The 24,884-nt window shown below is 54.6% G+C and overlaps 2 protein-coding genes across 4 annotated transcripts in view; both read left to right on the top strand.

The window, feature by feature from the left end:
- Nucleotides 1-24,560, top strand: part of LOC140454978 (heme-binding protein 2-like) — a 44,199-nt gene extending 19,639 nt beyond the window's left edge. The window contains exons 5-7 of the mRNA XM_072549653.1: nt 6,329-6,462; nt 15,490-15,647; nt 24,030-24,560. Of these exons, the coding sequence (XP_072405754.1) occupies nt 6,329-6,462; nt 15,490-15,647; nt 24,030-24,120 (383 nt within the window). The 3' untranslated portion in view covers nt 24,121-24,560. The remainder of the gene's footprint in view (nt 1-6,328; nt 6,463-15,489; nt 15,648-24,029) is intronic.
- LOC140455173 (uncharacterized) overlaps nt 1-24,884 on the top strand; it is a 459,457-nt gene that overhangs the window by 110,585 nt on the left and 323,988 nt on the right. The window lies entirely within an intron of this gene.

Genomic DNA, 24,884 nt, shown 5'->3' with positions numbered 1-24,884 from the left:
TCACAGTGATATATAACCAAGACACGGTGATATATATAACCAGGTCACGGTGATATATAACTAGGTCACAGTGATACAAAACCAGGTCATGGAGATATATAACCAGGTCACGGTGATATATAACCAGGTCATGATGATATATAACCAAGACACAGTGATATATATATAACCAGGTCATGGTGATATATAACTAGGTCACAGTGATACAAAACCAGGTCACAGTGATATATAACCAGGTCACGGTGATATATAACCATGACACGGTGTTATATATAACCAGGTCATGGTGATATATAACTAGGTCACAGTGATACAAAGCCAGGTCACAGTGACATAAAACCAGGTCGCAGTGATATAAAACCAGGTCACGGTGATATATAACCAGGTCGCAGTGATATAAAACCAGGTCACGGTGATATATAACCAGGTCACGGTGATATATGACCAGGTCACGGTGATATAAAACCAGGTTATGGTGATATATAACCAGGTCACAGTGATATATAATCAGGTCACGGTGATAGATAATCAGGTCATGGTGATAGATAACCAGGTCACAATGATATATAACCAGGTCACGGTGATAGATAACCAGGTCATGGTGATATATAAACAAGACACGGTGATATATATAACCAGGTCATGATGATATATAACTAGGTCACAGTGATACAAAGCCAGGTCACAGTGATATATAACCAGGTCACGATGAAATATAACCAGGTCACAGTGATATAAAACCAGGTTATGGTGATATATAACCAGGTCACGGTGCTAGATAACCAGGTCACAGTGATAGATAACCAGGTCACGGAGATAAATAACCAGGTCACGGTGATATATAATCAGGTCACGGTGATATATAACCAGGTCATGGTGATATATAACCAGGTCATGGTGATAGATAACCAGGTCACGGTGATAGATAACCATGTCATGGTGATATAAAACCAGGTCACGGTGATATATAACCAGGTCACAGTGATAGATAACCATGTCATGGTGATATAAAACCAGGTCACGGTGATATACAATCAGGTCATGGTGATATATAACCAGGTCACAGTGATATATAACCAGGTCACGGTGATAGATAACCAGGTCATGGTTATGGATAACCAGGTCACCGGTGATATAAAACCAGGTCACAGTGATACAAAACCAGGTCACGGTGATAGATAACCATGTCACAGTGACATAAAACCAGGTCACGGTGATACATAACCAGGTGATGGTGATAGATAACCAGGTCACGGTGATACATAACCAGGTGACGGTGATACAAAACCAGGTCACGGTAATAGATAAACAGATCACGGTGATGTATAACCAGGTCACAGTGATGTATAACCAGGTCACGGTGATAGATAACCAGGCCAGAGTGATAGAAAACCAGGTCACAGTGATATAAAACCAGGTCACAGTGATAGCTAACCAGGTCACGGTGATATAAAACCAGGTCACAGTGATATATAACCAGGTCACAGTGATAGATAACCAGGTCACAATGATATATAACCAGGTCACAGTAATAGATAACCAGGTCACGGTGATATAAAACCAGATCACAGTGATATAAAACCAGGTCACGGTGATAGATAACCAGGTCACAATGATATATAACCAGGTCACAGTAATAGATAACCAGGTCACGGAGATAGATAACCAGGTCACGGTGATAGATAATCAGGTCACAGTGATATATAATCAGGTCACGGTGATATATAACCAGGTCACGGTGATATATAACCAGGTCATGGTGATAGATAACCAGGTCACGGTGATACAAAACCAGGTCACGGTGATAGATAACCAGGTCACGGTGATATAAAACCAAGTCACGGTGATGGATAACCAAGTCACAGTGATAGATAACCAGGTCATGGTGATATATAATCAAGACACGGTGATATATAACTAGGTCAGAGTGATACAAAACCAGGTCACAGTGATAGATAACCAGGTCACAATGATGTATAACGAGGTCACGGTGATAGATAACCAGGTCACGGTGATATATAACCAGGTCACAGTGATATATAACCAGGTCATGGTGATGGATAACCAGGTCACGGTGATATAAAACCAGGTCACAGTGATACAAAACCAGGTCACGGTGATAGATAAACAGATCACGATGATATATAACCAGGTCACAGTGATACAAAACCAGGTCACGGTGATACATAACCAGGTCACGGTGATATATAACCAAGACACGGTGATACAAAACCAGGTCACGGTGATATAAAACCAAGTCACGGTGATAGATAACCAGGTCACGGTGATAGCTAACCAGGTCATGGTGATATATAATCAAGACATGGTGATATATATAACCAGGTCGTGGTGATATATAACTAGGACAGAGTGATACAAAACCAGGTCACGGTGATATATAACCAGGTCACGGTGATATAAAACCAGGTCACAGTGATATATAACCAGGTCACGGTGATACAAAACCAGGTCACAGTGATAGATAACCAGGTCACAGTGATAGATAACGAGGTCACGGTGATACAAAACCAGGTCACGGTAATAGATAAACAGATCACGGTGATGTATAACCAGGTCACGGTGATGTATAACCAGGTCACGGTGATAGATAACCAGGCCAGAGTGATAGAAAACCAGGTCACAGTGATATAAAACCAGGTCACAGTGATAGCTAACCAGGTCACGGTGATATAAAACCAGGTCACAGTGATATATAACCAGGTCACAGTGATAGATAACCAGGTCACAATGATATATAACCAGGTCACAGTAATAGATAACCAGGTCACGGTGATATAAAACCAGATCACAGTGATATAAAACCAGGTCACGGTGATAGATAACCAGGTCACAATGATATATAACCAGGTCACAGTAATAGATAACCAGGTCACGGTGATAGATAACCATGTCATGGTGATATATAATCAAGACACGGTGACATATATAATCAGGTCACGGTGATATAAAACCAGGTCACGGTGATACAAAACCAGGTCACGGTGATATATAACCAGGTCACGGTAATAGATAACCAGGTCATGGTGATAGATAACCAGGTCACGGTGATACAAAACCAGGTCACTGTGATAGATAACCAGGTCACGGTGATATAAAACCAAGTCACGGTGATGGATAACCAAGTCACAGTGATAGATAACCAGGTCATGGTGATATATAATCAAGACACGGTGATATATAACTAGGTCAGAGTGATACAAAACCAGGTCACAGTGATAGATAACCAGGTCACAATGATGTATAACGAGGTCACGGTGATAGATAACCAGGTCACGGTGATATATAACTAGGTCACAGTGATATATAACCAGGTCATGGTGATGGATAACCAGGTCACGGTGATATAAAACCAGGTCACAGTGATACAAAACCAGGTCACGGTGATAGATAAACAGATCACGATGATATATAACCAGGTCACAGTGATACAAAACCAGGTCACGGTGATACATAACCAGGTCACGGTGATATAAAACCAAGTCACGGTGATAGATAACCAGGTCACGGTGATAGATAACCAGGTCATGGTGATATATAATCAAGACATGGTGATATATATAACCAGGTCGTGGTGATATATAACTAGGACAGAGTGATACAAAACCAGGTCACGGTGATATATAACCAGGTCACAGTGATATAAAACCAGGTCACAGTGATATATAACCAGGTCACGGTGATACAAAACCAGGTCACAGTGATAGATAACCAGGTCACAGTGATAGATAACGAGGTCACGGTGATAGATAACCAGGTCACGGTGATATATAACCAGGTCATGGTGATGGATAACCAGGTCACGGTGATATATAACCAGGTCACGGTGATACAAAACCAGGTCACGGTGATATATAACCAGGTCACGGTGATATAAAACCAGGTCACAGTGATAGATAACCAGGTCACAGTGATAGATAACCAGGTCACAGTTATATATAACCAGGTCACGGTGATATATAACCAGGTCACAGTGATAGATAACCAGGTCACGGTAATATATAACCAGGTCACGGTGATATAAAACCAGGTCACGGTGATAGATAACCAGGTCACGGTGATATATAACCAGGTCATGGTGATATACAACCAGGTCACGGTGATTGATAAACACAATGACTGCAGATGCTGGAAACCAGATTCTGGATTAGTGGTGCTGGAAGATCACAGCAGTTCAGGCAGCATCGAGGAGCACACCCCCCTATAACCCACCCTCCCATCCTGGCACTTTCCCCTGCCACTGCAGGAACTGTAAAACCTGCACCCACACCTCCTCCCTCACCTCTATCCAAGGCCCTAAAGGAGCCTTCCACATCCATCAAAGGTTTACCTGCACATCCACTAATATCATTTATTGTATCCGTTGCTCCCGATGCGGTCTCCTCTACATTGGGGAGACTGGGCGCCTCCTAGCAGAGCGCTTTAGGGAACATCTCCGGGACACCCGCCCCAATCAACCACACCGCCCCGTGGCCCAACATTTCAACTCCCCCTCCCACTCTGCCGAGGACATGGAGGTCCTGGGCCTCCTTCACCGCCGCTCCCTCACCACCAGACGCCTGGAGGAAGAACGCCTCATCTTCCGCCTCGGAACACTTCAACCCCAGGGCATCAATGTGGACTTCAACAGTTTCCTCATTTCCCCTTCCCCCACCTCACCCTAGTTCCAAACTTCCAGCTCAGCACCGTCCCCATGACTTGTCCGGACTTGTCCGACCTGCCTATTTCCTTTTCCATCTATCCACTCCACCCTCTCCTCCCTGACCTATCACCTTCATCCCCTCCCCCACTCACCCATTGTACTCTATGCTACTCTCTCCCCACCCCCACCCTCCTCTAGCTTATCTCTCCACGCTTCAGGCTCACTGCCTTTATTCCTGATCAATGGCTTTTGCCCGAAACGTCGATTTCGCTGCTCGTTGGATGCTGCCTGAACTACTGTGCTCTTCCAGCACCACTAATCCAAAACACGGTGATAGATAACCAGGTCACAGTGATATATAACCAGGTCACGCTGATATATAACCAGGTCATGGTGATATAAAACCAGGTCACGGTGATATATAATCAGGTCACAGTGATATATAATCAGGTGACAGTGATAGATAACCAGGTCACGATGATATATAACCAGGTCATAGTGATATAAAACTAGGTCACGGTGATATATAACCAGGTCACAGTGATAGATAACCATGTCACGGTGATATATAACCAGGTCACAGTGATATATAACCAGGTCACAGTGATAGATAACCAGGTCATGGTGATATAAAACCAGGTCACGGTGATAGATAACCAGGCCACAGTGATATATAACCAGGTCACGGTGATAGATAACCATGTCACGGTGATAGATAACCAGGTCACGCTGATAGATAACCAGGTCACGGTGATACAAAACCAGGTCACGGTGATATATAACCAGGTCTCGTTGATATATAACCAGGTCACAGTGATATATAACCAGGTCACAGTGATAGATAACCAGGTCATGGTGATATAAAACCAGGTCACGGTGATAGATAACCAGGTCACAGTGATATATAACCAGGTCACGGTGATAGATAACCATGTCACGGTGATAGATAACCAGGTCACGGTGATATATAACCAGGTCACCCTGATAGATAACCAGGTCACGGTGATACAAAACCAGGTCACGGTGATATATAACCAGGTCTTGTTGATATATAACCAGGTCATGGTGATATATAACCAGGTCACGGTGTTATATAACCAGGTCTCGTTGATATATAACCAGGTCATGGTGATATATAACCAGGCCAGAGTGATATTTAACCAGGTCTCGTTGATATATAACCAGGTCACGGTGATGTATAACCAGGTCACGGTGATGTATAACCCCTGTTCGGCAGCATTTGAATATTCCGGGGTTTTCCCAGGGTTGAAGTTTCAATGACAAGGGGACACAGGGTCAGGGTGAGGGGTGGGGGGGGATGTTTAAGGGAGATGTGTGAGGGAGGTATTTCACACAGAGAGTGGGAGGAGCCTGGAACACACTGCTAGAAGAGGGGGTGGGAACAGGCACGTTGGGGACATTTCAGAGGCAGCTGGGTGGTTACATGGATAGGGAGGGAATAGAGGGATACGGACCGAATAAGGGCAGGAGGTTTAGTTCAGTCAGGCCATGATGATCAGCACAGGCTTGGAGGGGCCGAATGGCCTGTTCCTGTGCTGGACACCTCTCCTGGTCCTTTGTAATGAAGGGATGGCTGGTCCTGTGGCTGGGTTTAGCGATGGGTTGCGGTACATGGACCCTAACAGCGTCTCTTTGGCTGTCTCTCAGGAATCCAAATTGAGAAGACTGTTCCTCGGTTGACCAGGTACGAGTACTTGGACGGGAAACCCATTGCCACAGTGGTCTACATGATGCTACCCAGGAGGTTTCAAAGCAACCCACCACTCCCAACAAACACCATGGTGAGTCTGCACTTCCCACCCAGGGAGAGTCAGTCTGTCAGGGGAGAGTGCAGTCTGTCAGGGGAGGGAGAGTCCAGTCTGTCAGGGGAGAGTCCAGTCTGTCAGGGGAGGGAGAGTCCAGTCTGTCAGGGGAGAGCTCAGTCTGTCAGGGGAGGGAGAGTCCAGTCTGTCAGGGGAGAGTCCAGTCTGTCAGGGGAGGGAGAGTCCAGTCTGTCAGGGGAGAGTCCAGTCTGTCAGGGGAGGGAGAGTCCAGTCTGTCAGGGGAGAGTCCAGTCTGTCAGGGGAGAGTCCAGTCTGTCAGGGGAGGGAGAGTCCAGTCTGTCAGGGGAGAGTCGAGTCTGTCAGGGGAGAGCTCAGTCTGTCAGGGGAGGGCTCAGTCTGTCAGGGGAAAGGTCAGTCTGTCAGGGGAGGGTTCAGTCTGTCAGGGGAGAACCCAGTCTGTCAGGGGAAAGGTCAGTCTGTCAGGGGAGAGTCCAGTCTGTCAGGGGAGAGTCCAGTCTGTCAGGGGAGAGCTGAGTCTGTCAGGGGAGAGTCCAGTCTGTCAGGGGAGAGTCCAGTCTGTCAGGGGAGAGTGCAGTCTGTCAGGGGAGAGTCTAGTCTGTCAGGGGAGAGTGCAGTCTGTCAGGGGAGAGTGCAGTCTGTCAGGGGAGAGTGAAGTCTGTCAGGCGAGAGTCCAGTCTGTCAGGGGAGAGTCCAGTCTGTCAGGGGAAAGGTCAGTCTGTCAGGGGAGAGTCCAGTCTGTCAGGGGAGTGGTCAGTCAGTCAGGGGAAAGGTCAGTCTGTCAGGGGAGAGTGCAGTCTGTCAGGGGAGGGCTCAGTCTGTCAGGGGAAAGGTCAGTCTGTCAGGGGAAAGGTCAGTCTGTCAGGGGAGAGTCCAGTCTGTCAGGGGAGAGTGCAGTCTGTCAGGGGAGAGGTCATTCTGTCAGGGGAGGGTTCAGTCTGTCAGGGGAAAGGTCAGTCTGTCAGGGGAGGGTTCAGTCTGTCAGGGGAGGGAGAGTCCAGTCTGTCAGGGGAGAGTCCAGTCTGTCAGGAGAGAGCTGAGTCTGTCAGGGGAGAGTGCAGACTGTCAGGGAGAGCTCAGTCTGTCAGGGGAGAGCTCAGTCTGTCAGGGGAGAGTGCAGTCTGTCAGGGGCGAGTGCAGTCTGTCAGGGAGAGCTCAGTCTGTCAGGGGAGAGTGCAATCTGTCAGGGGAAAGGTCAGTCTGTCAGGGGAGAGTCCAGTCTGTAAGGGGAGAGTGCAATCTGTCAGGGGAATGGTCAGTCTGTCAGGGGAATGGTCAGTCTGTCAGGGGAGCGTCCAGTCTGTCAGGGGAGCGTCCAGTCTGTCAGGGGAAAGGTCAGTCTGTCAGGGGAATGGTCAGTCTGTCAGGGGAGAATCCAGTCTGTCAGGGGAATGGTCAGTCTGTCAGGGGAAAGGTCAGTCTGTCAGGGGAAAGGTCAGTCTGTCAGGGGAGAGTGCAGTCTGTCAGGGGAGGGCTCAGTCTGTCAGGGGAAAGGTCAGTCTGTCAGGGGAAAGGTCAGTCTGTCAGGGGAGAGGTCAGTCTGTCAGGGGAAAGGTCAGTCTGTCAGGGGAGAGTGCAGTCTGTCAGGGGAGAGGTCAGTCTGTCAGGGGAGGGTTCAGTCTGTCAGGGGAAAGGTCAGTCTGTCAGGGGAAAGGTCAGTCTGTCAGGGGAGGGTTCAGTCTGTCAGGGGAAAGGTCAGTCTGTCAGGGGAAAGGACAGTCTGTCAGGGGAGAGTCCAGTCTGTCAGGGGAGGGTTCAGTCTGTCAGGGGAAAGGTCAGTCTGTCAGGGGAAAGGACAGTCTGTCAGGGGAGAGTCCAGTCTGTCAGGGAGGGTTCAGTCTGTCAGGGGAAAGGTCAGTCTGTCAGGGGAGGGTTCAGTCTGTCAGGGGAAAGGTCAGTCTGTCAGGGGAAAGGTCAGTCTGTCAGGGAAGGGTTCAGTCTGTCAGGTGAGAGTTCAGTCTGTCAGGGGAGAGGTCAGTCTGTCAGGGGAATGGTCAGTCTGTCAGGGGAGAGTGGGGTTGTCAGGGGAGGGCTCAGTCTGTTAGGGGAGGGCTCAGTCTGTCAGGGGAGAGTCCAGTCTGTCAGGGGGAGAGTCCAGTCTGTCAGGGGAAAGGTCAGTCTGTCAGGGGAGAGGTCAGTCTGTCAGGGGAGAGTGCATTCTGTCAGGGGAGGGCTCAGTCTGTCAGGGAGAGACCAGTCTGTCAGGGGAGAGTCCAGTCTGTCAGGGGAAAGGTCAGTCTGTCAGGGGAGAGTCCAGTCTGTCAGGGGAATGGTCAGTCTGTCAGGGGAGAGTCCAGTCTGTCAGGGGAAAGGTCAGTCTGTCAGGGGAGAGGTCAGTCTATCAGGAGAGAGTGCAGTCTATCAGGGGAGAACCCAGTCTGTCAGGGGAAAGGTCAGTCTGTCAGGGGAGAGTGCAGTCTGTCAGGAGAGAGTGCAGTCTATCAGGGGAGAACCCAGTCTGTCAGGGGAAAGGTCAGTCTGTCAGGGGAGAGTCCAGTCTGTCAGGGGAGAGTCCAGTCTGTCAGGGGAGAGTCCAGTCTGTCAGGGGAGAGTGCAGTCTGTCAGGGGAGAGGTCAGTCTGTCAGGGGAGAGGTCAGTCTGTCAGGGGAGAGGTCAGTCTGTCAGGGGAGAGTCCAGTCTGTCAGGGAGGGCTCAATCTGTCAGGGGAGAGTTCAATCCGTCATAGAGTCACAGAGATGTACAGTACGGAAACAGACCCTTCGATCCAACCCGTCCATACTATCCCAGATATCCCAACCCAATCTAGTCCCACCTGCCAGCACCCGACCCATATCCCTCCAAACCCTTCCTATTCATATACCCATCCAGATGCCTCTTAAATGCTGTAATTGTACCAGCCTCCACCACATCCTCTGGCAGCTCATTCCATACACGTACCACCCTCTGGGTGTAAAAATGTTTCGCATCAGCCGCAAATTTGGAACTATCCCCTGCACAGCAAGATCCCGGTCATTAATAAATATCAGGAAAAGCAACACTGGTCCCTGGGGAACCCGTCCACGTTCCTTCCTGGAGCCTGGAATCTATCAGTTGATGTTTACTGTCTGTCTCCCATCACTCAGACAATCTCGTATCTCTGTCCATCTGAGTCCACCTCGCAAGGAAGTTCCCTCACAGTTCTGTCACGTGGCTGTCGATTGTTGGATGGAATGTTTTCCACGTACACCACATCTACAACCTTACCCCCCCACCTCTGGGAAATGTCCCCCCGTAGGAATCCTAAACTACTCACCTGTGTCCACGTGCTTGTTAATTTAATCCAAAGTGGTTCCTCCTGGGACAGTCCCACAGCACCGTGGCTCGGCTGACAGCTCTGTGATTGTAGGGACTATCTCTGCAGCCTTTCCTGAACAAGTCTGGAGTATTTGCAGTTCTCCTGCCACCTCTGTCCCTGCCAGTGAAGACTGAAGCCTGACACTTGTCTCTTGTGCTGTCTACATTCACCAGGTCAACACCACAATGACTGGAGTGACCTTGTTCACAAATACTGAAAAGCACAGAGCGTTTGCAGAGTGTGCACTTGTTGTGGTGTCTCGCTGAGGAACACAGCTCTCTGTGTCCTTATCATCTTCCCCACCCCACCTTTCTATTATATCATTAGTGGGGAAGTTGACAGACACACAGCAGGGTGTATGCTGGGGTTTCTCCGAAATATCTCATTAGTTCACTACACAGTGACCACAAGTCATTTGTCAGCACTTACTGTCTGTCCCAGTACTGGATGTGTCAAGTTGCTCAATGTAATCACAGTCACGAGTCACACTACTTGCTGGAGAAATTCGGCAGGTCTGGCAGCCTCTGTGGAGGGAGAGACCAGGGACGGGTACCATTTCGAGTCCAGTTCTGAAGATGGGTCGTACTGCACTCGAAATGTTAACTCTGTTTATCTCTCTCTCTCTCTCTCTCTCTCTCCCCCCACAGATGGAACCACATAGTCATACAGCACAGAATCAGACCCTTCGGCCCAACCAGTCCATGCCGACCATAATCCCAAATGAATCTAGTCCCACCTGCCTGCTCCTGGTCCATATCCCTCCAAACCTTTCCCATTCATGTACCTATCCAGAAGACTTTTCAACATTGCACATCCACCACGACCTCAGGCAGTTCATTCCACACATGGACCACTCTCTGTGTAAAGATGTTGACTGTCATGTCTCTTTTATATCTTTCCCCTCTCACCCTAAACCTATGCCCCTCTAGTTCTGGACTCCCTGACCCTAGGGAAAAGACTTTCTCTATTTACCCTATCCATGGCCCTCATAATTTTGCAAACCTCTATAAGGTCACCCCTCAGCCTCCGACACTCCAGGGAAAACAGCCCCAGCCTGTTCAGCCTCTCCCTGTAGCTCAGATCCTCCAACCCTGGCAACATCCTTGTAAATCTTTTCTGAACCCTTTCAAGTTTCACAACATCTTTCCAATAGGAAGGAGACCAGAATTGCACACAATATTCCAACAGTGCCCTAACCAATGTACAGCCGCAACATGACCTCCCAACTCCTGTACTCAATACTCTGACCAATAAAGGAAAGCATACCAAACACCTTCTTCACTATCCTATCTACCTGTGACTCCACTTTCAAGGAGCTATGAACCTGCACTCCAAGGTCTCTTTGTTCAGCAACACTCCCCAGGACCTTACCATTCAGTGTATAAGTCCTGCTAAGATTTGCTTTCCCAAAATGCAGCACCTCGCATTTATCTGAATTAAACTCCATCTGCCACTTCTCAGCCCATTGGCCCATCTGATCAAGATCCTGTTGTAATCTGGGGTAACCCTCTTCGCTGTCCACTACACCCTCCAATTTTGGTGTCATCTGCAAACTTACTAACTGTACCTCTTATACTCGCATCCAAATCATTTATGTAAATGACAAAAAGTAGAGGACCCAGCACCGATCCTTGTGGCACTCCACTGGTCACAGGCCTGCAGTCTGAAAAACAACCCTCCACCACCACCCTCTGTCTTCTACCTTTGAGCCAGTTCTGTATCTAAATGGCTAGTTCTCCCTGTATTCCATGAGATCTAACCTTGCTAATCAATCTCCCATGGGGAACCTTGTTGAACACCTTACTGAAGTCCATATAGATCACATCTACTGCTCTGCCCTCATCAATCCTCTTTGTTACTTCTTCAAAAAACTCAATCAAGTTTGTGAGACATGATTTCCCACGCACAAAGCCATGTTGACTATCCCTAATCAGTCCTTGCCTTTCCAAACACATGTCTGCTATTTGTAATTTTTATTAATGACTTAGATGAGGGAGTCGAAGGGTGGGTCAGTAAATTTGCAGACGATATGAAGATAGGTGGAGTTGTGGACAGTGAGGAGGGCTGTTGTCGGCTGCAGAGGGACTTAGATATGATGCAGAGCTGGGCTGAGGAGTGGCAGATGGAGTTCAACCCTGCCAAGTGTGAGGTTGTCCATTTTGGAAGAACAAATAAGAATGCGGAATACAGGGTTAATGGTAGGGTTCTTGGTCAGGTGGAGGAACAGAGGGATCTTGGGGTCTATGTACATAGATCTTTGAAGGTTGCCACTCAGGTGGATAGAGTTTGTAAGAAGGCCTATGGAGTATTATTGTTCATTAGCAGAGGGATTGAATTCAAGAGTCGTGAAGTGATGTTGCAGCTGTACAGGACTTTGGTTAGGCCACAGTTGGAGTACTGTGTGCAGTTCTGGTCGCCTCACTTCAGGAAAGATGTGGAAGCTTTGGAGAGGGTGCAGAGAAGATTTACCAGGATGTTGCCTGGAATGGAGAGTAGGTCGTACGAGGATAGGTTGAGAGTTCTCGGCCTTTTCTCGTTGGAACGGCGAAGGATGAGGGGTGACTTGATAGAGGTTTATAAGATGATCAGAGGAATAGATAGAGTAGACAGTCAGAAACTTTTTCCCCGGGTACAACAGAGTGTTACAAGGGGACATAAATTTAAGGTGAAGGGTGGAAGGTATAGGGGAGATGTCAGGGGTGGGTTCTTTACCCAGAGAGTGGTGGGGGCATGGAATGCGCTGCCCGTGGGAGTGGTAGAGTCAGAATCATTGGTGACCTTTAAGTGGCAATTGGATAGGTACATGGATGGGTGCTTAAGCTAGGATAGAAGTTCGGCACAACATCGTGGGCCGAAGGGCCTGTTCTGTGCTGTATTGTTCTATGTTCTATGTTCTATGTACATCCTGTCCCTCAGGATTCCCTCCAACAACTTGCCCACCACCGAGGTCAGCCTCACTGGTCTATAGTTCCCTGACTTGTCCCTTACCGCCCTTCTTAAACAGTGGCACCACATTTGCCAACCTCCAGTCTTCCGGCACCTCACCTGTGACTATCGATGATACAGATATCTCAGCAAGAGGCCCAGACCGTGAGAGAGGGAGGGAGGCTTTGAGGGAGGGAGACTGTGGCTGAGGGAGACTGTGAGGGAGGGAGACTGTGAGGGAGGGAGACTGTGGGTGAGGGAGACTGTGAGGGAGGGAGAGTGTGGGGGAGGGAGAGTGTGGGGAGGGAGAGTGTGGGGGAGGGAGGGAGAGTGTGAGAGAGGGAGACTGTGAGGGAGGGAGACTGTGAGGGAGGGAGACTGTGGCTGAGGGAGACTGTGGGTGAGGGGAGACTGAGGGAGGGAGACTGTGGGTGAGGGAGACTGAGGGAGGGAGACTGTGGGTGAGGGAGACTGTGAGGGAGGGAGGGAGAGTGTGAGAGAGGGAGAGTGTGAGGGAGGGAGAGTGTGGGGGAGGGAGGGAGAGTGTGGGTGAGGGAGACTGTGAGGGAGGGAGACTGTGAGGGAGGGAGGGAGACTGTGAGGGAGGGAGACTGTGAGGGAGGGAGAGTGTGAGGGAGGGAGGGAGAGTGTGAGGGAGGGAGAGTGTGAGGGAGGAAGAGTGTGGGGGAGGGAGGGAGAGTGTGGGGGAGGGAGACTGTGAGGGAGGGAGACTGTGAGGGAGGGAGGGAGAGTGTGAGGGAGGGAGGGAGAGTGTGAGGGGGGAGAGTGTGAAGGAGGGATGCTGTGAGGGAGGATGCTGTGAGGGAGGGAGACTGTGAGGGAGGGAGACTGTGGGTGAGGGAGAGTGTGAGGGAGGGAGAGTTTGAGGGAGGGAGGCTGTGAGGGAGGGAGACGGTGAGGGAGAGAGACTGTGAGGGAGGGAGACTGTGGGGGAGGGAGGGAGAGTGTGAGGGAGGGAGAGTGTGAGGGAGGGAGAGTGTGAGGGGGGGAGATGGTGAGGGAGGGAGACTGTGAGGGAGGGAGACTGTGGGGGAGGGAGGGAGAGTGTGAGGGAGGGAGACGGTGAGAGAGGGAGAGTGTGATGGAGGGAGAGTGTGGGGGGAGGGAGAGTGTGAGGGAGGGAGAGTGTGGGGGGGGAGGGAGAGTGTGAGGGAGGGAGAGTGTGAGGGAGGGAGAGTGTGAGGGAGGGAGGGAGAGTGTGAGGGGGGAGAGTGTGAGGGGGAGGGAGAGTGTGAGGGAGGGAGAGTGTGAGGGAGGGAGAGTGTGAGGGGGGGAGAGTGTGAGGGAGGGAGAGTGTGAGGGGGGAGGGAGAGTGTGAGGGAGGGAGAGTGTGATGGAGGGAGACTGTGAGGGAGAGAGACTGTGAGGGGGGGAGAGGGTGAGGGAGGGAGAGTGTGATGGAGGGAGACTGTGAGGGAGAGAGACTGTGAGGGGGGGAGAGTGTGAGGGGGGGAGAGTGTGAGGGAGGGAGGGAGAGTGTGAGGGAGGGAGAGTGTGGGGGAGGGAGAGGGTGAGGGAGGGAGAGTGTGAGGGAGGGAGGGAGAGTGTGAGGGAGGGAGAGTGTGGGGGGGAGGGAGAGTGTGAGGGAGGGAGAGTGTGAGGGAGGGAGAGTGTGAGGGGGGGAGACGGTGAGGGAGGGAGAGTGTGAGGGAGGGAGGGAGAGTGTGAGGGAGGGAGGGAGAGTGTGAGGGGGGGAGAGTGTGAGGGAGGGAGAGTGTGAGGGGGGGAGAGTGTGAGGGAGGAGAGTGAGTGTGAGGGAGGGAGAGGGTGAGGGAGGGAGAGGGTGAGGGGGGAGAGTGTGAGGGGGGAGAGTGTGAGGGGGGGAGAGTGTGAGGGAGGGAGAGGGTGAGGGAGGGAGAGGGTGAGGGAGGGAGAGGGTGAGGGAGGGAGAGTGTGAGGGGGGGAGAGGGTGAGGGAGGGAGACGGTGAGGGGGGGAGGGAGACGGTGAGGGGGGGAGGAGAGTGTGAGGGGGGGAGGGAGAGTGTGAGGGGGGGAGGTGAGAGTGTGTGAGGGGGGTATTGTGAATATCAGACACTGAGCTGGGTCAGCACAAAGTGCCACATTCCCAGGAAGTACAGAATCTTCACGATCACCGATCCCGGGTACCTAACCCCATTCCCAGCCTCATTCCCGGCCCCATTCCTGGCCCCATTCCCAGTCCCATTCGCAGCTTCTTGCCCGGACCCATTCCCAGTCCCTTTCCCGGATCCATTCCCGGACCCATTCCCCAGTCTCATTCACGGCCCCATTCCCAGACCCGTTCCTGCCCCATTCCATTCCCGGACCCATTCCCAGTCCCATTTGCAGCCCCTTCCCCGGACCCATTCCCAGTCCCATTCCCTGCCACATTCCCAGTCCCATTCCGAGCCTCTTCCCCGGACTCATTCATTGTCCCATTCCCAGTCCCATTACCGGACCATTCCTCTGACCCATTCCCGGACCCGCTCCGGACCCATTCCGTCCCATTCCCAGTCCCTTTCCCAGCCCCTTCCCCGGACCCACTCCCAGACCCAGGTCCCATTCCCGGCCCCATTCCCAGTCCCGTTTCCGGCCCATTCCCTGGCCCCATTCCCAGTCCCATTCCCGGCCCCATTCCCGGCCCCATTCCCGGCCCCGTTCCTGGCCCCATTTCTGGCCCCGTTCCTGGCCCCATTCCCGGCCCCATTCCCGGACCCATTCCCAGTTCCATTCCCGGCCCCATTCCCAGTCCCATTCCCAGCCCATTCCCTGGACCCATTCCTATCTCCCATTCCTGGCCTGCCCTGACTGTGTATTCCCGTTCCAGGTTTTCCTGACTCAGTTCCCTGCGATGATCATGTTTGTGAAAACCACCAGCTCCTGGTTAACCTCCCTCCAGCCACACGCTCAGGAACTCCTGGAAGATCTACTCCGTCAGAGTGAGACCTTCTTCAGGGATCACTTCTACATCGCGGAATACTCCGGGTAAGGGCACGGGAACACGGACACGGGAACATGGGATCACTGGGCACGGGAACATGGACAGGGGAACATGGATAAGGACACACGGGGCACGGGAACATGGACACAGAAACATGGACATGGGAACACAGGAACACGGGGCACAGGGACACTGACACAGATACGGGAATACAGACAAGGGTACACGGAACACAGACACAGGCATGGGGAACACAGAGTGTGGGGGAGGGGGGGAATGGGGATCACAGAGTGTGGGGGAGGGGGGAATGGGGATCACAGAGTGTGGGGGAGGGGGGAATGGGGATCACAGAGTGTAGGGGAGGGGGGAATGGGGAATGCAGAGTGTGGGGGAGGGGGAATGGGGATCACAGAGTGTGGGGGAGGGGGAATGGGGATCACAGAGTGTGGGGGAGGGGGGGAATGGGGAACACAGAGTGTAGGGGAGGGGGGAATGGGGAACACAGAGTGTGGGGGAGGGGGGAATGGGGAACACAGAGTGTGGGGGAGGGGGGAATAGGGAGCACAGAGTGTAGGGGAGGGGGGAATGGGGAACACAGAGTGTAGGGGAGGGGGGAATGGGGATCACAGAGTGTGGGGGAGGGGGGAATAGGGAGCAGAGAGTGTGGGGGGGGGGATGGGGAACACAGAGTGTGGGGGAGGGGGGAATGGGGAACACAGAGTGTGGGGGAGGGGGAATGGGGATCACAGAGTGTGGGGGAGGGGGAATGGGGAACACAGAGTGTGGGGGAGGGGGGAATGGGGATCACAGAGTGTAGGGGAGGGTGGAATGGGGATCACAGAGTGTGGGGGAGGGGGGGAATGGGGATCACAGAGTGTAGGGGAGGGGGGAATGGGGATCACAGAGTGTGGGGGAGGGGGGAATGGGGATCACAGAGTGTGGGGGAGGGGGGAATGGGGATCACAGAGTGTGGGGGAGGGGGGGAATGGGGAACACAGAGAGTGGCGGAGAGGGGGAATGGGGAACACAGAGAGTGGGGGAGGGAGGAATGGGGATCACAGAGTGTTGGGGAGGGGGGAATGGGGAACTCAAGTATGGGGGAGGGGGGAATGGGGAACACAGAGTGTGGGGGAGGGGGGAATGGGGATCACAGAGAGTGGGGAGGGGGGGAGGGGGGAGTGTGGGGGAGGGGGGGAATGGAGAACACAGAGTGTGGGGGGGGAATGGGGAACACAGAGAGTGGGGGAGGGGGAATGGGGATCACAGAGTGTGGGGGAGGGGGAATGGGGAACACAGAGTGTGGGGGAGGGGGGAATGGGGGATCACAGAGAGTGGGGAGGGGGGAGGATGGAGTGTGGGGGGAGGGGGGAATGGAGAACACAGAGTGTGGGGGGGGAATGGGGAACACAGAGAGTGGGGGGGGAATGGGGAACACAGAGTGTGGGGGAGGGGGGAATGGGGGACACAGAGCGTGGGGGGGGGAATGGGGATCACAGAGTGTGGGGGAGGGGGGAATGGATCACAGAGTGTGGGGCAGGGGGGAATGGGGATCACAGAGTGTGGGGGAGGGGGGAATGGGGATCACAGAGTGTAGGGGAGGGGGGAATGGGGAACACAGAGTGTGGGGGAGGGGGGAATGGGGAACACAGAGTGTAGGGGAGGGGGAATGGGGAACACGGAGTGTGGGGGGAGGGGAGAATGTGGAACACAGAGTGTGGGGGAGGGGGGGGAATGGGGATCACAGAGTGTGGGGGAGGGGAGGAATGGGGATCACAGAGTGTGGGGGAGGGGGGAATGGGATCACAGAGTGTGGGGGAGGGGGGAATGGGGAACACAGAGTGTAGGGGAGGGGGGAATGGGGAACACAAGTGGGGGAGGTGGGAGAATGGGGATCACAGAGTGTAGGGGAGGGGGGAATGGGGAACACAAGTGTGGGGGAGGTGGGAGAATGGGGATCACAGAGTGTGGGGGAGGGGGGAATGGGGATCACAGAGTGTGTTGGGGGGAATGGGGAACGCAGAGTGTAGGGGAGGGGGGAATGGGGAACACAAGTGTGGGGGAGGTGGGGAGAATGGGGATCACAGAGTGTAGGGGAGGGGGGAATGGGGAACACAGAGTGTGGGGGAGGGGGGAATGGGGAACACAGAGTGCGAGAGGGGGAATGGGGAACACAGATTGTAGGGGAGGGGGGAATGGGGAACACAGAGTGCGAGAGGGGGAATGGGGAACACAGATTGTAGGGGAGGGGGGGAATGGAGAACACAGAGTGTGGGGGAGGGGAGAATGTGGAACACAGAGTGTAGGTGAGGGGGGAATGGGGATCACAGAGTGTGGGGGAGGGGAGGAATGGGGATCACAGAGTGTGGGGGATGGGGGAATGGGATCACAGAGTGTAGGGGAGGGGGGAATGGGGAACACAAGTGTGGGGGAGGTGGGAGAATGGGGATCACAGAGTGTAGGGGAGGGGGGAATGGGGAACACAGAGAGTGGCGGAGAGGGGGAATGGGGAACACAGAGAGTGGGGGAGGGAGGAATGGGGAACACAGAGTGTGGGGGAGGGGGGAATGGGGATCACAGAGTGTGTTGGGGGGAATGGGGAACGCAGAGTGTAGGGGAGGGGGGAATGGGGAACACAAGTATGGGGGAGGGGGGAATGGGGAACACATAGTGTGGGGGAGGGGGGAATGGGGATCACAGAGAGTGGGGAGGGGGAGGACGGAGTGTGGGGGAGGGGGGAATGGAGAACACAGAGTGTGGGGGGGAATGGGGAACACAGAGTGTGGGGGAGGGGGGAATGGGATCACAGAGAGTGGAGGGGAAATGGGGGACACAGAGTGTGGGGGGGGAATGGGGAACACAGAGAGTGGGGGGGGGAATGGGGAACACAGAGTGTGGGGGAGGGGGGAATGGGGGACACAGAGCGTGGGGGGGGAATGGGGAACACAGAGTGTGGGGGAGGGAGGAATGGGGGACACAGAGCGTGGGGGGGAATGGGGATCACAGAGTGTGGGGGAGGGGGGAATGGGATCGCAGAGTGTGGGGGAGGGGGGAATGGGGATCACAGAGTGTGGGGGAGGGGGGGAATGGGGATCACAGAGTGTAGGGAGGGGGGAATGGGGAGCACAAGTGTGGGGGGGGGAATGGGGAACACAGAGAGTGGGGGGAAATGGGGAACACAGAGAGTGGGGGGGGAATGGGGAACACAGTGTGGGGGGGAATGGGGGACACAGAGCATGGGGAGGGGGAGGATGGAGTGTGGGGGAGGGGGGAATGGGGATCACAGAGTGTAGGGGAGGGGGGAATGGGGAGCACAAGTGTCTGGGGAGGAATGTGGAACACAGAGTGTGGGGGAGGGGGGAATGGGGAACACAGAGTGTCGGGGAGGGGGGAATGGGGAACACAAGTGTGGGAGGTGGGAGAATGGGGATCACAGAGTGTGGTGGAGGGGGGAATGGGGAACACAGAGAGTGGCAGAGAGGGGGAATGGGGAACACAGAGAGTGGGGGAGGGAGGAATGGGGATCACAGAGTGTAGGGGAGGGGGGAATGGGGAACGCAGAGTGTGGGGGAGGTGGGAGGATGGGGATCACAGAGTGTGGGGGAGGGGGAATGGGGAACACAGAGAGTGGCGGAGAGGGGGAATGGGGAACACAGAGTGTAGGGGAGGGGGGAATGGGGAACACAAGTATGGGGGAGGGGGGAATGGGGAACACAGAGTGTGGGTGAGGGGGGGAATGGGGATCACAGAGAGTGGGGGGGAAATGGGAACACAGAGTGTGGGGAGGGGGGAGGACGGAGTGTGGGGGAGGGGGGAATGGAGAACACAGAGTGTGGGGGGGGGAATGGGGAACACAGAGTGTGGGGGAGGGGGGAATGGGGATCACAGAGGAGTGGGGGGGAAATGGGGAACACAGAGTGTGGGGGGGAATGGGGAACACAGAGAGTGGGGGGGGGGAATGGGGAACACAGAGTGTGGGGGAGGGGGGGAATGGGGGACACAGAGCGTGGGGGGGGGAATGGGGAACACAGAGTGTGGGGGAGGGGGGAATGGGGGACACAGAGAGTGGGGGGGAATGGGGATCACAGAGAGTGGGGGGGGAAATGGGAACACAGAGTGTGGTGGGGAATGGGGAACACAGAGTGTGGGTGAGGGGGGAATGGGGATCACAGAGATTGGGGGGGAAATGGGAACACAGAGAGTGGGGAGGGGGGAGGGACGGAGTGTGGGGGAGGGGGGAATGGAGAACACAGAGTGTGGTGGGGAATGGGAGACACAGAGTGTGGGGAGGGGAATGGGGAACACAAGTATGGGGGAGGGGGGAATGGGGAACACAGAGTGTGGGGGAGGGGGGAATGGGGAACACAAGTATGGGGGAGGGGGGAATGGGGATCACAGAGTGTGGGTGAGGGGGGAATGGGGAACACAAGTATGGGGGAGGGGGGAATGGGGATCACAGAGTGTGGTGGGGAATGGGAGACACAGAGTGTGGGAGGGGGAATGGGGAACACAGAGAGTGGGGGGGGGGAATGGGGGACACAGAGCGTGGGGGGGGGGAATGGGGAACACAGAGTGTGGGGGGGGGAATGGGGAACACGGAGTGCGGGGGAGGGGGGAATGGAGAACACAGAGTGTGGTGGGGAATGGGAGACACAGAGTGTGGGGAGGGGGAATGGGGAACACAAGTATGGGGGAGGGGGGAATGGGGAACACAGAGTGTGGTGGGGAATGGGAGACACAGAGTGTGGGGAGGGGGAATGGGGAACACAAGTATGGGGGAGGGGGGAATGGGGAACACAGAGTGTGGGTGAGGGGGAATGGGGAACACAAGTGTGGGGGAGGGGGGAATGGGGATCACAGAGTGTGGTGGGGAATGGGAGACACAGAGTGTGGGGAGGGGGGGAGGACGGAGTGTGGGGAGGGGGGAATGGAGAACACAGAGTGTGGGGGGGGAATGGGGAACACGGAGTGCGGGGGAGGGGGGAACACGGAGCGTGTGGGATGGGGGAACACGGAGTGTGGGGGAGAGGGGGAACCCCATACCATTGCGCCATTGACCGTTCTGGGAGCAGGTGTCGGTGAGAAGGTTGGAACCCCACCCTCTATACCCCACCCTCCTGCTGAATGTGATGGTGGTGGGAGGGTGGGGGTGATTATTGGTATGGGGGGATGTGTGGGGGTGGATGTGTGTGGGTGTGTGTGTGGGGGTGTGTGTGGGTGTGTGTGTGGGGGTGTGTGTGGGTGGGTGTGTGGGGGTGTGTGTGGGTGGGTGTGTGGGGGTGTGTGTGGGTAGATGTGTGGGGCTGTGTGTGGGGTGGTGTGTGTGGGGAGGTGTGTGTGGTTGGGTGGTGTGTGGAAGTGTGTGGGGGTTTGTGTGTGATATGTGGGGTGTGTGTGTGTGTGTGGGGGGGTGTATGTGTGTGTGTGGGGGTGGGGGTTCGTGTGTGGGGGTGTGTGTGGGTGTGTATGTGGGATGTGTGGGTGTGTGTCGGGGGTGTGTGGGGGTGTGTAGGTGAGTGTGTGTGTGTGGGGGGGTGTGTGGGTGTGTGTGTGGGGGTGTGTGGGAGTGTGTGTGGGGATGTGTGGGTGTGTGTGGGGGGGTGTGGGGGTGTGTGTGTGGGTTGTGTGGGTGTGTGTCGGGGGTGTGTGGGGTTGTTTGGGGGTTGTGTGGGGGTGTGTGTGTGGTGGTGTGGGGGTATGTGTGGGTGTATGTGGGGGGTGTGTAGGTGGGGTGTGTGGATGGGGTATGTGGGTGGGGTGTCTGGGTGAGGTGTGTGGGGGGTTTGTGGGGGTGTGTGGGTGGGATGTTTGGGGGTGGTGTGTGGGGGTGGGTGTGCAGGTGTGTGTGGGTGGGGTGTGTGGGTGGGTTGTGTGGTTGGGATGTGGACGGGTGTGGGGGTGTGTGTGTTTGGGGTGTGTGGGTGTGTGTGGGGAGGTGTGTGGGGGTGTGTATGGGTGTGTGTGTGGGGTGTGGGTGTGTGTGTGGGGTGGTGTGTGGGGAGGTGTGTGGTGTGGGGGGTTTGTACGGGGGTATGTGGGTGGGTGTATGGGGGTGTGTGGGTGTGGGGGGTATGTACGGGGGTATGTTGGGGGGGTATGTGGGTGGGTGTATGGGGGTATGTACGGGGGTATGTACGGGGTATGTTGGGGGGGTATGTGGGTGGGTGTATGGTGGTATGTACGGGGGTATGTTGGGGGGTATGGGTGTGTGTGGGTGTACGGGGGTATGTACGGGGGTATGTTGGGGGGGTATGTGGGTGGGTGTATGGGGGTATGTACGGGGGTATGTACGGGGGTATGTTGGGGGGGTATGTGGGTGGGTGTATGGTGGTATGTACGGGGGTATGTTGGGGGGGTATGTGGGTGGGTGTATGGGGGTATGTACGGGGGTATGGGGGGGTATGTGGGTGGGTGTGGGGGGATGTACAGGGGTATGTTGAGGGGGTATGTGGGTGGGTGTATGGGGGTATGTACGGGGGTATGGGGGGGGTATGTGGGTGGGTGTGGGGGGATGTACAGGGGTATGTTGGGGGGGTATGTGGGTGGGTGTATGGGGGTATGTACGGGGGTATGGGGGGGGTATGTGGGTGGGTGTGGGGGGATGTACAGGGGTATGTTGGGGGGTATGTGGGTGGGTGTGGGGGGATGTACAGGGGTATGTTGGGGGGGGTATGTGGGTGGGTGTATGGGGGTATGTACGGGGGTATGGGGGGGGATGTGTGTGGGTGTGGGGGGATGTACGGGGTATGTTGGGGGTGGGTATGTACGGGGGTATGTTGGGGGTGTAGGGGGGGTGTGTGGGTGTGGGGGGATGTACGGGGGTATGTTGGGGGTGGGTATGTACGGGGGTATGTTGGGGGGGTATGTGGGTGGGTGTATGGGGGTATGTACGGGGGTATGTTGGGGGTGTAGGGGGGGGTGTGTGGGTGTGGGGGGTATGTACGGGGGTATGGGGGGGTATGTGGGTGGGTGTATGGGGGTATGTACGGGGGTATGGGGGGGGTATGTGGGTGGGTGTGGGGGGATGTACAGGGGTATGTTGGGGGGGTATGTGGGTGGGTGTATGGGGGTATGTACGGGGGTATGTTTGGGGTTATGGGGGTGTGTGTGGGTGTGGGGGGGATGTGTGTGGGTGTGGGGGGGATGTGTGTGGGTGTGGGGGGATGTACGGGGGTATGTTGGGGTGGGTATGTACGGGGGTATGTTGGGGGGGTATGTGGGTGGGTGTGGGGGGATGTACGGGGGTATGTACGGGGGTATGGGGGGATATGTGGGTGGGTGTACGGGGGTATGTACGGGGGTATGTTGGGGGGTATGGGTGTGTGTGGGTGTACGGGGTATGTACGGGGGTATGTTGGGTGGTATGTGGGTGGGTGTATGGGGGTATGTACGGGGGTATGTACGGGGGTATGTTGGGGGGGTATGTGGGTGGGTGTATGGTGGTATGTACGGGGGTATGTTGGGGGGGGTATGGGTGTGTGTGGGTGTACGGGGGTATGTACGGGGGTATGTTGGGGGGTATGTGGGTGGTGTATGGGGGTATGTACGGGGGTATGTACGGGGTATGTTGGGGGGGTATGTGGGTGGGTGTATGGGGGTATGTACGGGGGTATGTTGGGGGGGTATGTGGGTGGGTGTATGGGGGTATGTACGGGGGTATGTACGGGGGTATGTACGGGGGTATGTACGGGGGTATGTTGGGGGGGTATGTGGGTGGGTGTATGGGGGTATGTACGGGGGTATGTACGGGGGTATGTTGGGGGGGTATGTGGGTGGGTGTATGGTGGTATGTACGGGGGTATGTTGGGGGGTATGGGTGTGTGTGGGTGTACGGGGGTATGTACGGGGGTATGTTGGGGGGGTATGTGGTGGGTGTATGGGGGTATGTACGGGGGTATGTACGGGGGTATGTTGGGGGGGTATGTGGGTGGGTGTATGGTGGTATGTACGGGGGTATGTTGGGGGGGTATGTGGGTGGGTGTATGGGGGTATGTACGGGGGTATGTACGGGGGTATGTTGGGGGGTATGTGGGTGGGTGTATGGTGGTATGTACGGGGGTATGTACGGGGGTATGTACGGGGTATGTACGGGGGTATGTTGGGGGGTATGTGGGTGGGTGTATGGGGGTATGTACGGGGGTATGTACGGGGGTATGTTGGGGGGGTATGTGGGTGGGTGTATGGTGGTATGTACGGGGGTATGTTGGGGGGTATGGGTGTGTGTGGGTGTACGGGGGTATGTACGGGGTATGTTGGGGGGGTATGTGGGTGGGTGTATGGGGGGATGTACGGGGGTATGTTGGGGGTGTAGGGGGGTGTGTGTGGGTGTGGGGGGTATGTACGGGGGTATGTTGGGGGGGGGGGGTAGGTGAAGGTTGGTTAGTGAACATGGTCGAGCTGATTCACTGGTGATTCTATCTCCTGTGTAGACCCCTGACCATCCTGAACCGTCACAATGAGATCTGGTATCTGAGCTACAGTAATCCCATGTGTACACCGAGGTATAGCCGATGGTCCTGAAGACAGATACAGCCATCGCCATACACAAGAGGAGTCTAAAAACATCAGCTCATTCACCTTCACCTCTCCTTTCTCTCTGTCTATCTGTCTGTCTCTCTCCTTCTCTATCTGTTTGTTTGTCTCTCTGTCTGTCTGTCTGTCTCTCTCTGTCTGTCTGTCTGTCTCTCTCTCTCTCTCTCTCTCTGTCTGTCTGTCTGTCTCTCTCTCTCAGTCTCTCTCTCTCTCTATCTCTCCCTGTCGCTATCTCATAGAATCGTAGAGATGTACAGCACGGAAACAGACCCTTCGGCCCAACCCATCCATACTATCCCAGATATCCCAACCCAATCTAGTCCCACCTGCCAGCACCCAGCCCATATCCCTCCAAACCCTTCCTATTCATATACCCATCCAGATGCCTCTTAAATGCTGTAATTGTACCAGCCTCCACCACATCCTCTGGCAGCTCATTCCAGACCACGTACCACCCTCTGGGTGAAAACATTGCCCCTTTGGTCTCTTTTATATCTTTCCCCTCTCACCCTAAACCTATGCCCCTCTAGTTCTGGACTCCCCCACCCCAGGGAAAAGACTTTGTCTATTTATCCTATCCATGCCCCTCATAATTTTGTAAACCTCTATAAGGTCACCCCTCAGCCTCCGACGCTCCAGGGAAAACAGCCCCAGCCTGTTCAGCCTCTCCCCATAGCTCAAACCCTCCCCCCTGTCTCTCTCTCACTCTCTCTCTCTTCCTCTCTCTCTCCCTCTCTCTATCTCTGTCCCAC

This window comes from Chiloscyllium punctatum, chromosome 30 (assembly GCF_047496795.1).
Source record: "Chiloscyllium punctatum isolate Juve2018m chromosome 30, sChiPun1.3, whole genome shotgun sequence".
Classification (NCBI taxonomy): Eukaryota; Metazoa; Chordata; class Chondrichthyes; order Orectolobiformes; family Hemiscylliidae; genus Chiloscyllium; species Chiloscyllium punctatum.
Note: the sequence above shows the minus strand (reverse complement) of the source record. Positions and strands in the feature narration are given on the sequence as shown.